This window comes from Monodon monoceros, unplaced genomic scaffold (assembly GCF_005190385.1).
Source record: "Monodon monoceros isolate NGI ecotype Baffin Bay Population unplaced genomic scaffold, NGI_Narwhal_1 Super_Scaffold_18, whole genome shotgun sequence".
Classification (NCBI taxonomy): Eukaryota; Metazoa; Chordata; class Mammalia; order Artiodactyla; family Monodontidae; genus Monodon; species Monodon monoceros.
The window spans coordinates 174,647,262-174,660,906 of NW_021703774.1; the positions used below are offsets into that span (position 1 = coordinate 174,647,262).

The 13,645-nt window shown below is 41.5% G+C and overlaps 1 protein-coding gene across 5 annotated transcripts in view; it reads left to right on the top strand.

The window, feature by feature from the left end:
* Positions 1 to 13,645, top strand: part of RERE (arginine-glutamic acid dipeptide repeats) — a 426,438-nt gene that overhangs the window by 201,191 nt on the left and 211,602 nt on the right. For 4 of the 5 annotated variants that reach the window (XM_029230137.1, XM_029230140.1, XM_029230138.1 and 1 more), the window contains one exon: positions 1,923 to 2,048. The exons of the other annotated variant lie outside the window; for it this stretch is intronic. In XM_029230137.1, the coding sequence (XP_029085970.1) occupies positions 1,923 to 2,048 (126 nt within the window). The remainder of the gene's footprint in view (positions 1 to 1,922; positions 2,049 to 13,645) is intronic. 5 annotated transcript variants of the gene reach the window in all.

The window sequence follows — 13,645 nt, forward strand, 5'->3', positions numbered from 1 at the left end:
AAAAGGAACTTAAGAACGTTTGAGACAATCTGATATTTGCAGAGAGCTACTGTGCAAGAATACTGGTAAAATCTTGTCATTCCAACTCTTATTTCTTAGAACTGGAAATTTGTAATTTGTGTATATGTGGTTGTTTGTGTTAAGGACCAACTCAAAATTATAGAAGAAAAAATCCATTAGAAGAAACGAAAGAAAATTAGGGCAACTGAGATACTGTCAGCGTTTTCTGATTCATAAGTAAGAATAATGAAATGCTTTGAAATGATGCCTTTTTTCATGTTTAAAATGTTTTAATAATTACTTGAACTTTTGCACATTAAGTAATGCCAACATGCTTAGAAATGCTTCGCCAAGTGTCTTTTTGTTTGAAACCCTTGATTTGAATGAATAAGGATTTGAGTGGTCTGATTAACTCCTAGTGCAAGAGATTAACCACAGGTTCATTTTTATTTGATGCTTATATTAAAAGATCTTGAGTATACTGTACATTCTAGTGCACAGTTGAATCTTTGATTAGAAATTTGCAGTGCTGGTATGGGGAGGTGGGAGGTGTGTGGTGGAGAAGGCTATGGCTACTAACACTTGGTGTCCACGCAGGTCATGTATATTTACTGTCCGTGGGGGCAGTGGGAGTCAGAGACTGGCCGCACAGGAAGCATATATGGTGTGGGAGCCCGGGATGCTCTAGAGGGTCGTCTGTAGAGAAAGAAAAGAACAGAAAAGAAAAGCATCATGATAAAGACATGCCCAAGATTAGCTCTTTTTCTTGGGATTTATCTTTTTTGTTTGTTTTCAGAGAGACATAAAAAGAAAATAAGTAGTTGATGGAGCATATTAAAGTCTTGGACCACAGGAAGCTGTTAGAGAGTGATTCTTAGCTTTTTGAAATGAATTATATGTATCAGGACTCCCTAAAAATGATTTAATATGAAAAGTTTGCTTACCTGTAATTTAAAAACCATCTTAAGAACAGAAATTCACATAAGTATTTGGATTTTATGGGGTTTTTAGTTCATTAAAAACAACATGAAATTGGATTGGTTAGGTTTTGGGAAATGTTACGTACTCCCTAGAGTTTTTGAAAAGGGACATATTCAGACTGTCATCTGAAGTATCTTTTTTTGATACTTATCAGGACTGTGCTGGCTTTCAGAAGTTGCTCTTTAATATTTTGCTGGTTTTAAATGTTTTAAAAGTTTCTTTAAAAAAAAAAAAGACGTATGGTACATACCAAACTGGTTTTGCCCCTAAAAGAAATAATATCTTTCTTGAACTTTATGCTCCAGTCTGTTCATTACATTTACCTTGTGAGTAAATTAAAGCTTGTTTGAATGGTGTCTTCTTTTTCCTCTGGTTTAAGTTAAGCCTTTGTATGTTACCTTATCTTTAGCTTTACAAAATTAAACTAGGACTTTGAGAAAATGGTAGGATCTTTCTTTGAGGCCCCTGCCCCCAGTACCTTGAGCATTTCCTTCTGAAGTACATGTCCTATGCCTCTGGCACCTCTCCTTAGAAACTCTTCTGAAAGCTCGGTTTGTCCACTGGTGGTTTATTTTATAGTCATGTTTATCTGACACCATTGCATTTTTGCTTTTGTTATAAGCAAAGCATGCCACTGTCACGGTGCTTTGACACTGTGTCACATCTTAACTTGGTTATTTTGAGGGGCACACACCATACCGCTTTATGACAGGCCCATACTGAGAGTGTGGAGCCAGAGGGTCGTATGTGCACGCTGGAGAAAGGAAGCAGCTCTGACTGATGTGCGGAGTTAACTTTAGTGGCAGAACAGATTCGCTGAGACTTCAGAGGCCACCTGCTAAAGGATTTGTGCAGCTGCCTGCTTGTGTGCTGAGTGCCCCTAGTAACCAGGGTATGAGAGGACATTGGGCCTGTTAACTTAAAACTTTTTTCTCTTTTAGGTCCACAACTCCCAGGCCTGTTGCAGATCTCCACCTCCTGCTTTGTGCGACCCCCCAGCATGCTCTCTGCCGGTGGCAGCACAGCCGCCACAGCATCTTTCTGAAGCCGGGAGAGGGCCTGTAGGGGTAAGGAGAATCCCGTTTTTAAAAGCTCTCAATATTTTATATCCCACAGGGTATAAAATAGGAATAACACCTCCCTCCCCAGAGCCCCTTTAAAAATGTGCTGTATCGTATGTGTTCTTAAAGGAGTAACAAGTACACGCACAGAGGAAGCAAAATACGGGACTTGCCTTACCCCTCTAGGACAGTTCCAGAAGTCGGGGGGCTTGGTGGTGGAGGGGTGTTGGCACCAGCAGAGAGCATGCTGGGCCGCTGCAAGGAGCAGGAGCTGGCAATCAGCAGCGAGTATGGACGTTGGCGACTGAAATAGGGGAAAAGGGGGTAAGTCTGAGTCCGCGTGCGGACTGCACCTTTCCCCAGGATCACCGGGACTTGTGGCCCGTGAGTCTAAACTGTTCGGGCTGCTGCCCTCTCCGGTGACCTTCGGTAGAGTATTGCTCAGAGGTAGCTGGGCTTTCCTGCAGGGGCGGATACAGAATAAACGTTTGAAAGGCTTGGGTTGGGGAGTAGATGGAGTGCTCTCAGCTGTACCCCGGCAAATCCTCTGTTACCTGGTGATGATGTGGGGCGTTACGTGAGGTGAAGCAGGATGCAGTGTCTTCAGCTCTTTGTCCCCTGGAGCACAGGGCCTGGTGTTAGTGATCCACGACGGTTACTTTTGTGCCGTGTGCCTCACCTTTTCTGGAAGCTCGGTGCACACACCTGTCTTCATTTTCCTTCCTTCATGAGGATTTAACGCTCAAGTTCTCTGAAGGACAGGTGTTTATTGTTCTGATTGACCGCTGCTAGTCACTAAAGAAGGTTAAGACCTGTCTTTCCCTTGGTTTACCTAATCTGACCCTGGGGCTCAAACTCATGCTTGATTAGGAAATAACACAAGAGAATAGCCCTCGTACATGCATGCACAGATCCAGATACTGGCAATATGCAACGACTTGTTCACTTGCCGTGTAGCATATTAGTATCTTGAGACTAGGAAAAGAGAGCGCTCCCAATGGCCTGTAGCAGCGCTTGGGAAAGTTTTGGGAAGGTAGCTAGGTACTGAGGAGCCGGGTGTGTTTTTGGTACACCAGTAACACGTGGGCAGGCAGAGTGGAGGTGCTCGCCAGGTGTACGTGTCAGCCTGTCCTTATAAGCAACGTAGGCAGTGAGCCTGGTGAAGCTGGGAGTTGTGAGAAGATGCCGCAGGACGTCAAAGAAGAGCACAGGTTAGTGGGTCCTGGGAGGCAGAGGTGGGGATACAAAATGGGATCATTGAGGGTCTGAAAGGTTAGACAAGGTGACATTTTATGTTCTAGGCCGAAGAGAGCCTTTGCAGGCCTTTTTATTGCGGGCTGGCCGATCTGCAGATCACTGCTTAAGAAGATTCATTGGGTAGAGTGTGGAGTGGGGAAAGACTGTAAAAGTTCCAATTAGGTGGCTAGGACTGTCATCCATGCATAAAATGAAGAGGACCAAGACAATGGAGATGGGACATTAATAATTGTAATAAAATCAGGAATAATTGTCACAACATTTTCATGTTTAGATAGTTGCCACTGTAATTTATCAAGGATTAGACCAGAGAAAAAGGTTCACATTATGGAAGCCTTGGAAGTCTTGATATAATAGCCATTCACAATGGAAGATAAAACCCAACGTAGTGGATAAAAATCTAATTTTAATCCCTGGAGAGATACTGTCAGCTTAAGGGACAAATTAGCAGAGTCCCAACTTGACTGCATACTTCAAAAGCTTCAGCCTTTACCAGTTACCATCGTGTGTGTGTGTGTGTGTGTGTGTGTGTGTGTGTGTGTGTGAGAGAGAGAGAGAGAGAGAGAGAGAAATGGTTTTTATCTTTCAGGCCAATATTATCTTTATTCTCTAATCAGTGTCAATGTCATTGTTAGACTGTTTCATTTACTGCAATACCCACTAACCAGGATTTGCTGAATGGATTTAAAGTTTTGCCCATAATTGATATGTAGTAAACTTTTTATATTAGCATTAGTGATGACGAGTATTTATTTTTTTAGCAGTAAAAATATTGTGTCCACTAGGGATTTAAATAAGTTCATGGTGGGTGGTATTCTCAGATACCGTCATATGTAGGTTGGAGAAGATTCTGTAGTACGATGATAAATCTTCTTTCAGTCAGGGTGATGCTGCATAAAGCTCACGTATTGATTGTTCTTTAACAACGCTTCATGCTGCCAAAGTCATTTGAGCTGGATCTGAATTGGATCCAGTTGGCCAAGCTCCCCTCCATGTGTGGAGTTCTCATAAATCCTGCAGGCACACACATCTAATACAGTGTAATGAGAGAGCTACTGGGAGAAAAAATTGATTACAGGGTTGCAGACAATATCATTAACGTTTCCTGCCGTGATACACCAGATGTCTTCCCTAACAGACTGTTTTTGTTAATTTAGTTTTTATAGGATAGCATTGATTGCATCATAATTTAACTTCCTTTGCATATTCAGGTATAGGTGATCTCTGTATACAAATGATGGCATCAACTCATAAGATTTAATTTTATTCATTTTTTATCTGTTCATTTTAAAAGTATTTGTGCTAGAAGGGCAACATTTTTACTTGTTCCCGAGAATCTGTTAGCTTCGATGTCTTCTAGCAAGAATTACTGATTTACTGGTAGTTGGTGGGAGGGAGGTGAGAAGGCAAAGAAAACATTGCCCAGATCCTCCCCAGACAGGACAGAGATCATCCGGCACCCCCAGCTGTTCCCAGTATCAGGGGGTTTAATTGGCGTGACAGAGGCTCTGTCCAAAGCAGAGAAGGTGCAGCCATTTAAAGGGGATTTAAAATGCACATTCATTTCCACTGTCATGAATGTGGCTCTGCGGGCTGGAATGTTTGTTGGGTGCACCCATCCTCTCCTCACTAAAAAATCAGTACTCCTCACTTTGGTATTTAGTTATTTAGCATTTTTATTTTTCAGTCGTATCTTTTTGTGTGTTTAAGACCTCCGTGGAGTGGCTAACATATATAAATAAGACAACATTGCAGTAGTGGGTCGAGCTATTTTATTTAAGTTATTAAAAAAAATGTTCATAGCTGCTTTATTCACAATAGAAAAATACTGGAAAGAGCCCAGATGTTCTTTGGTGAGTGATTGAACCAAGTCATTATTTTTTTAACGACTGGTTTTGTTTTGGGGGCATTATTCTATAGAGAACAATTTTTTCTCTTGATGAGTTCCTGTGTAACATAGGATGCGTTAATCAACCTTTCTAACCCTTAGTCTTCTCACCTCTAAAATGGGCACACTACTACTGTTTACCTCAAAGGGTTGTTATAAAGGTGATGAAGTAATTCATTAGATTGCTTAGCATGATGCAGGCATATAATAAGCATTCCTTAAGCATTATCTCTTATCACAGTGGGTTTTGTTGTACAGACTCAGGGTTAAATAATTTACTAGTTTTCTGGACATTCTTAATCTGAAGCCCATAGGCCCCTAGGTGGTCTCCTTGAGTTTAAGAGCGTCTATGAACTTTTCTGGAATCGCTTGCAAAGCCTTATACGTACGTGCATTTCCCTGGAGAGAATATATACTTTTCAACCGTGGATGATAATCAGTAGATTCCTAAAATGTTGAAAACAATTTAAAAATTAAGTTTAAAAACTGCTGTTCTCTAAAGCCTCTTGAGGTGGGTCACTCAAAACCTCAAATCGGGAAAGTAACCGTTAAAATTATATAAATATTTAAAAAATTTCTTTAATTGAGGCTATTTTCCAAGTAAAGGCTATAATTAAAACCCTGAAAAAACAAACACACACCCCTCAAATCAGCTAGCTGTTACGGAAGTCAACTAACGTGGAACATTTACTTTGTGCTTAGGCATACTGCTACTCTTTTCACGTAGCTTAACCCGTTTGATCTCCACAACAATCTGTGATATTTATTTCATTTTGTACGTGAGAAAACTTGAGGTTTGCGCTCATATAAAATCTTGCCTTTGTATAAAAATCTGGCAGGACTGAGGTTTAACTCAGGAACTCACCTGGCCATGGGTAATCTTGGTTGTGCCCCTGGCTGACTTTGTACTGCATGGGTGACCCCTGCCTCGATGCCCCTTTGCCTTCACTTTACTAGTGAGTTTCTCAGCTGACGTGCTTGCTGCTCATTCACTTTGGAGAGTAGAAGGCTTCTGCCAATGAGAGTTTTACAGGCTGGCCTTTCCCCTGAATAGATGGACGGTGGTGTTAACAGCATGGTGTGGGAACCCTGTTTAGTATTGGTGAGTTTTCTTTTCCTGTTAGCACTTGTGGTGGTCCTATCTTACTGTCCTTTTGTTTAAAAAAAATGCCTGACCAGCAGACCCCAACGATGAGCTCCCTTCTCACTTAACAGCATCTGTGTACATTTGAAAAATGACCCTTGCAGTCTGTGTGTGTGTTAGTCTGCATTTGTTTCAGATAAAACTTTGTGCGTGTGAGAAATTGGGCTTTGCATGTCCCTTGGAATAAATCCAGTACCCTGATCTAGACAGACCTACTTCACCAACACAGAGCAGGAAGCCGGGGTCCAGTGGCTCACCCCAAACCCCTGCTTCATGCGGCGCTGCTTAGGCCCAGGTCTCTTGGGTCTCTGGTTGGTGTTCTTCCCATTGCTCCTTGCTACCTTCCTTGACCATTGGGTGTTCTTAGAGCCAGCCCATGTGATAACACCATTTATTTCTTTAGAAGCTAAGAATACTTTGCCTAATAATCTAGTTTAAACTTTTTGACTGAGTCTCAAGCCACTGTTAAAACAGTATTATTTTTTGCTTACGTAAGGCATTTATCATTTTAAAGTATCATTTCTAACGCTGGTACTTCTCATACTTGGGACTTTTGGTACCATTTAATAATTAAAAGTGAACATTTATTATAAAATGCTGTCTTAAAAGTAAAGTTAATTATATTTCTTACCTGCTTGGTGCTTATAAAGAACTGTCATCTTGTTGCTTCTTTAGCTGTACAGGAGGTTTTAAGGATATCCTGTTTTTTTCAGAGTTTACTGTAGCTTCCCCAACTGCCACTAAGTATGCCAAAAATAACCATTGTCCTTTATATTTGATTGTAGTGAAAGGTGTTAAAACCACTGATTTTCAGAAAAATTGCCAAGACAGGTGCTATATTAATTTAGAGATTAATCCATCTACCCTAAATGAAAGATAATTTATAGCTGTTGAACTTTTTTTTTTTTTTTTTTTTGCGGTACGAGGGCCTCTCGCTGTTGTGGCCTCTCCCGTTGCGGAGCACAGGCTCCGGACGTGCAGGCTCAGCGGCCATGGCTCACGGGCCTAGCCGCTCCGCGGCACGTGGGATCCTCCCGGACTGGGGCACGAACCCGCGTCCCCTGCATCGGCAGGCGGACTCTCAACCACTGCACCACCAGGGAAGCCCTAGCTGTTGAATTTTAATGTAGCAAGTTTAAAAAATTCTTAAAACACCCAATTGACCAGTATTAGTATTAGCAAGCATATAACCTGCTTCCAGGTGAATTCCTTTCCTTTGGAGAAGTTGTTTTCACAGTCTGCTCTCCCTTAGAGGCTGGACGTCAGCTAATTTGTTCTTAAAGCTATCTTCCATTATATTCATCTGCTCTTTTTTTTTTTACAGAAGGGACAACATCATGATAGCTGCATTTTTCAGAACACAGATTTGAATAACCTTATGATTTAAAAAAACTGCCTGCTGTTTTGAGCAGTCTTTTTGTTGCCATAGATCTGTATGAAACAGAATGATCACGTTTAGGTTTTATTGAGCTTTCCCTTCTTTCAGGGATAATGCATCACCCTTCATTACCTAAAGGCACTGTTAGGCCCTTCAACTTTGCCTTTTTAGGGCTGTTTCGTACTGTTTGAAAAATACCTAAGCAAATATATGGAGTTCCCAGGCTTTACAAGTTCTCCAGAATCAGTTTTATTAATATAAATTGCCAAAGAAATTTCAGCACATGGAGGTGTAGAGCTTGCAGTTTTGTTTAGCTTAAACTTTGTGTGTTACGCCTCCTTTTAGGACCTCATAGTATTTTTAGTGACAATATCTCTTAAAGACAACTATCAAGGCCTTCAGTTTTTCTAAGGGCCTGGGGTCAAGATTAAGTAATATACCTAAGGTTAATTGATCCTTTCCAGAGTCTAGAAATTGTTACGCCTAATGCCTGGAAGTTGGCATTTTCTGGTTTTATCTTTGATCTCCTGTTGTACAGTTAGATCGAATGTCAGGTACTTGTCATTTTTTTCCTTTCTTTTCTTTGTAAATAGACTTTATTTTTTAGAGCAGTTTTAGGATCACAGCAAAAATTGAGTGGAAGGCACAGAGATTTCCCATATACCTCCTACCCTATACATGAGTGGCCTCTCCCATTAGCAAAACCAGAGTGATACATATATTACAGTTGATGAATCCACAGGTCATTGTCACATCCTTATCATCCAAAGTGCATAGTTTACATTAGGGTTCACTTTCAGTGTGTTGTACATTCTTTGGGTTTGGACAAGTTTCTAATGCCATGTATCCACTATTAGAGCTCCATACTGAGTAGTTTCACTGCCCTAAACATCCTCTGTGCTTTGCCTATTCATCCCTCCTTTCCTTCTGACCCCTGGCAACCACTGATCTCTTTGCTCTCTCCATAGTTTTGCCTTTTGCAGAATGTCATATAGTTTGAATCATGCAATATGTAACCTTTTCAGATTGGCTTCTTTCACTTAGTAGTATGCACTTAAGATTCCTCCATGTCTTTTCATGGTGTAACAGTTGAATAATATTTCACGCTGAATAATATTCCATTGTTTGGATGTACCACAGTTTGTTTATCCTTTCACCCACTGAAAGCTACCTTTGTTCCTCCAGGGTTTAGCAATTATGAATAAAGCTGCTGTAACATCCATTATAGCAGGTTATTGCGTGGATGTAAGTTTTTAACTCCTTCGGGAGCCTCGTTGCAGGATTGTCCGGTAAGAGTGTGTTTAATTTTCTAAGAAACAACCAAAGTGTTTCCCAAAGTTAGCCGTAGCAGTCTGCGTTCCCACCAGCAGTGAATGAAAAGTTCCTGTTGCTCCACATCCTCACCAACATTTGGTGTTGTCAGTGTTCTGGATTTTGGCTGTCCTGTTAGGCTTGTTAGTGGTATTTCACTGTTGTCTGAATTTGCATTTTCCTGATGACATACGATGTGGAGTATCTTTTGTTAGGGGCTCTGGCCCATTTTCAAATCAGGCTGTTTATTTTTTTAATGTTGAGCGTTAAGAGCTCTTTGTGTATTTTGCATGACAGTTCTTTATCAGACGTGTCTTTTGCAAATATTTTCTCCTAGTCTGTGGTTTGTCCTTTGCTTTTCTTGACAGTGTCTTTTACAGAGCAGAGGTTTTTCATTTTAACGAATCCAGCTTATCAGTTCGTTCCTTCGTGGATTGTGCCTTTAGTATTGAATCTGAAAAGTGATCTCCATACACAAGGCCATTCAGATTTCATTCTGTGTTATCTTCTTACAGGGTTTTATAGTTTTGCATTTTACATTTAGGTCTGTGATCCATTTTGAGTTGATTTTTGTGTCTAGGTTCTTTTATTTTGTGGGCGGGTGGGGGAGGGCATGTAGGTATCCAGTTGTTCAGCACCATTTGTTGTAAAAATTATCTTTTCTCTATTGCATTGCCTTTCCTCCTTTGTCAGTTGACTCTATTTATGTGAGTCTGTTTCTGGGCTCGTTAATCTATTCCATTGCTCTGAACTGAGTGTAAAATGCAGACATCTTGACTGACTGTTTACTCCTAAATACTTAGGTGTGTATTTTGTAAGAACAAGGACATTCATTTATATAGCCACTATACAGTTATCAAAATCAGGAGGTCTAACAGCACCACAATGCTAATCGAATCTATAGACATCCACATTTTGTCACAGATCCCAGTAATGCCCTCTGTAGCAATTTGTTTTTCTGGCCTAATATCCAAACCAGCGTCACACATCTGTCTACCATGTCCCTTTGGTCTCCTTTAATCTGGAACAGTTCCTTAGCCTTTCTTTGTCTTTCACGACATTGACATGTTTTGGAAGAGTGCAGTTCAGTTTTTTGTAGTTTGCTGCTTCCTAGTTATTAGCTGAAGGTTATGCATTTTAGGCAGGGCTGTTATATTAGTGGTATTGTGTCCTAAGTGCCTTACATTAGAGGACACGGGATACCAATTTGTCACATTGTTGGTGACAGCAACTTGGATCACTTGGATAAGTTACTAACTTTCCCTTTGTAATTAATAGGTAATTGGTAGGGGGAAACTTTGAGAACATGTAAATATTCTGTTTGTCATCAGATTTTCACCCACTAATATTAGCACCTGTTTTATTTTTTGCCTGAATCACTGTGGTGATTGTGGAATGCACTTCTTTTTCTTTTTCCCCTCAAACTCTGCCTTTGAGAAATAGATCAGAATTCACCTACCATTAACTCAAAGGTGGGATTTTTGAGTCAAGTGGAAGAAAGAAAGGGAGAGAGGGAGGGAGGGAGGGAGGGAGGAAGAGAAGGAAGGGAAGGAGGGAGGGAGGGAGGGGAGAGGGAGAGAGAGAGAGAGAGAGGCAGGCGGGTGAGGAGGAAGCCCTCAGAACATTTGAGCCCTCAGGGTGTTTTTCATTTTTAGCAACACAAGGACTTAATGAATTTTCATTATTTTTGTAGAAAGAGGAAAAACCTGTAATGGTGTTTTTTTTTCCATTTTTACGCTCCAGAGGAGAGAAGAGCTGCTTAGAAGTAATAGATCATGGAAGTGGTTTAAAAAAATACACATTTTTACTGCTGAAATAATGGTGTTGGTTTGATTCATGTTGGCAACATTTACTAGTGATCAAGTTACTTCATCTCGTTGCACCTCAGTTTCCTCACTTTTAAAGCCAGAGTATTACTTCAGTAGTTCTGGAGTGAAGCCCGGGAATCCACAGTTTTTCCAAGCACTCCCCGGGATATCTTATGGGCAGCCAGCTTTAGCACATGGAAGTCTGCCACCAGTGACTGTTATAGTTGCAGATCTGATCCTGTACTTTGCAGGATGTAGAGTTCTTTTAGTGCAGTTCCAGGACCTCTTATGTTTCTTAAACCTCAGTATTTTATGCCCTTAAAAAATTTGTTTTTGTGGTTCTCCCATTTTAACTTAATTTCCTACCTTCCCCAGCACACAAATTAGGTATAATCTGCATGTTTAAATCCCTAATATAGCGTTCAGAGACAATTTATAGATAAATTCAAACCAAACTACAAAACCAATAAAACTCTAACTACCAGTATTAGTTTGATAGAATGGGTGATGATGTTTTGATGAAATGACATAGTCACTTGTGACATAAATTTGTTACTGATTGCTTATGGCCCAGACTATTGGGGGCCGGGGGCTGGTGTATATAATGTGTTTAGATTACTGGGTTCCTTGTGGTGACTCAGTTCTTCTCTTGATTTCATTTTTGTTATTACCACTGAGAAACCTCTCTAAGTGTAGCTACCATGTTGTGACTTTGCCCTTACCTGGCACCACCGTGGCATATTGGGTTTATCTTGTTTACGTACTAGCTTGTGATAATTATCGTAGTGCTGCTTAGTTTTTGATTGTATGTAAACATTCAGAGTCAAAATCATGTAGCTTGAAACTCTTAATGAAATTATAAAATAGGTAATCCAGAAAATGAGTCTGTTAAAAAATTTAAGATATGCATTGAAATGAAAATAAAAGCTAGCCCTCTCCTGCTTCCACCTCCCCATCTCTTGCTCCTCTCTGAGGGAGACAGTTAGCCAGCATCCCTGACATCATGCATGGCTACTTTGTACATACATTGCCCCTTGGTATCTGTGGGGGACTGGTTCCAGGACCTGCCTCAGACGCCAACATCCGTGGATGCTCACGTCCCATAGCCAACCCTCCGTATCCACGGATTCCACATCTTCAGACACAGAGGGCTGACTGTGTATCTAGTGAAAAAGCCCCACACATAAGTGGATCCACACAGTTCAATGCAGGTCACACCCGTGTTGTTCAAGAGTCAACTGCATAATCTGTCGTTTTGGCAATGTTAAATCGAGGGGCTGTTGGGACTTCCCTGGCGGTCCAGTTGGTAGAACTCAGCGCTTTCACTGCCGAGAGCACGGTTCATTCCCTGGTTGGGGAACTAAGATCCCACAAGTCAAGCGGTGTGGCACCCCCCTGCCCCCCCCCCCCCACACACACACTAAAAAGAAAATCAAGGGGCTGTGTTTCACTCACCTTTTTGTTTGCAGTGCTCAGAGCAATTCTTGGCTCCAAGAAGTTGCTTCTTAACCACTGAATTAATAGTTTGCTTCATTTACAAAATAGGAAAAAAGCACATTATTATTGTTTTTTAATCAGATAAAGAGGGACGTTTTAAAAAGGAATACATTAAATGTGACTGAATGGACCATTAACACGGTGTTGGGTCTTCGTTGCTGCACGTGGGCTTTCTCCAGTTGCGGCGAGCGGGGGCTACTCTTCGTTGCGGTGGCTTCTCTTGTTGTGGAGCACAGGCTCTAGGCATGTTGGCTTCAGTAGTTGCAGCACATGGGCTCAGTAGTTGTGGCTCGTGGGCTCTAGAGCGCAGGCTCAGTAGTTGTGGCGCACGGGCTTAGTTGCTCCGCGGCACATGGGATCTTCCCGGACCAGGGCTGGAACCCGTGTCCCCTGCATCGGCAGGTGGATTCTTAACCACTGCGCCACCAGAGAGGTCCCTGTATTTTTGTTTTAATTTGATGGTTTTTGGCTCTTTAAGTCTTTGTTAGAGGGGAACTTGCTGTGATCTTACAACAGGAGAGTGGCTCATTGGCCACAGAGAGGGAGGTGTTGTCATTGGTGAGGCCGCTGCCCTTGGCTGCAGCCTCCTGACAGCGCTGACGCTCCTTGAGGCGTGAATGGAATGGAGCCGCTGCTGCAGTGTCCCAGGGCCTTGTAACAATTTACAGTCTGGGTGGAAAAGCAGAAGGACCCAGAAAGGCAGCTGTACAATCCCTTTGGTGTCCTATAATAGAAGATGTGTGTGGTGACCTTGGAGTGCTGAAGTCCTCAGGATTACAGTACCTTGATCTGCAGGATCATGGAGGGACGCTTTGGAATCACATCCAAAGACAAATGAGCAGCAGAAATGGCTGCCTCCACCTCCCAGTCTCACACACTCAGTGGAAGGTGGGGCTAGTTGTCCACGACAACAGAACGGAAGTTGAGTGACGTTAGTGGAGCAGTAGGATAGTGTAACTGGAGTGCAGAACATTCTGTCAGGGATGAGAGCAGTTTGATTTATACTTGAATCAGAAATCGCTGGCTTGTTTACAGTCCAAAAATTTTTTTTGGTTTTGAATATTTTTCCAATATATAAAGATGCAGGAATGCCCTTAAATTTAGTATTACCACTAAATTTATTGTTTTGGTTAATTTTTCCTCAAGTTTAGGGACTTTATCTTCCATGTTGGAATGGGGAAAGAGTGGTTGATACCTATACTGCTTCCGCCTGGTTTTTCCTTCTCTTAGTAGCGTCTTCTTGGTTGTATTAAAATGTTTGCACACGTCCATAGATCGATCGGCACACTTACCATTATGATGGAATATCAATCTGATCTT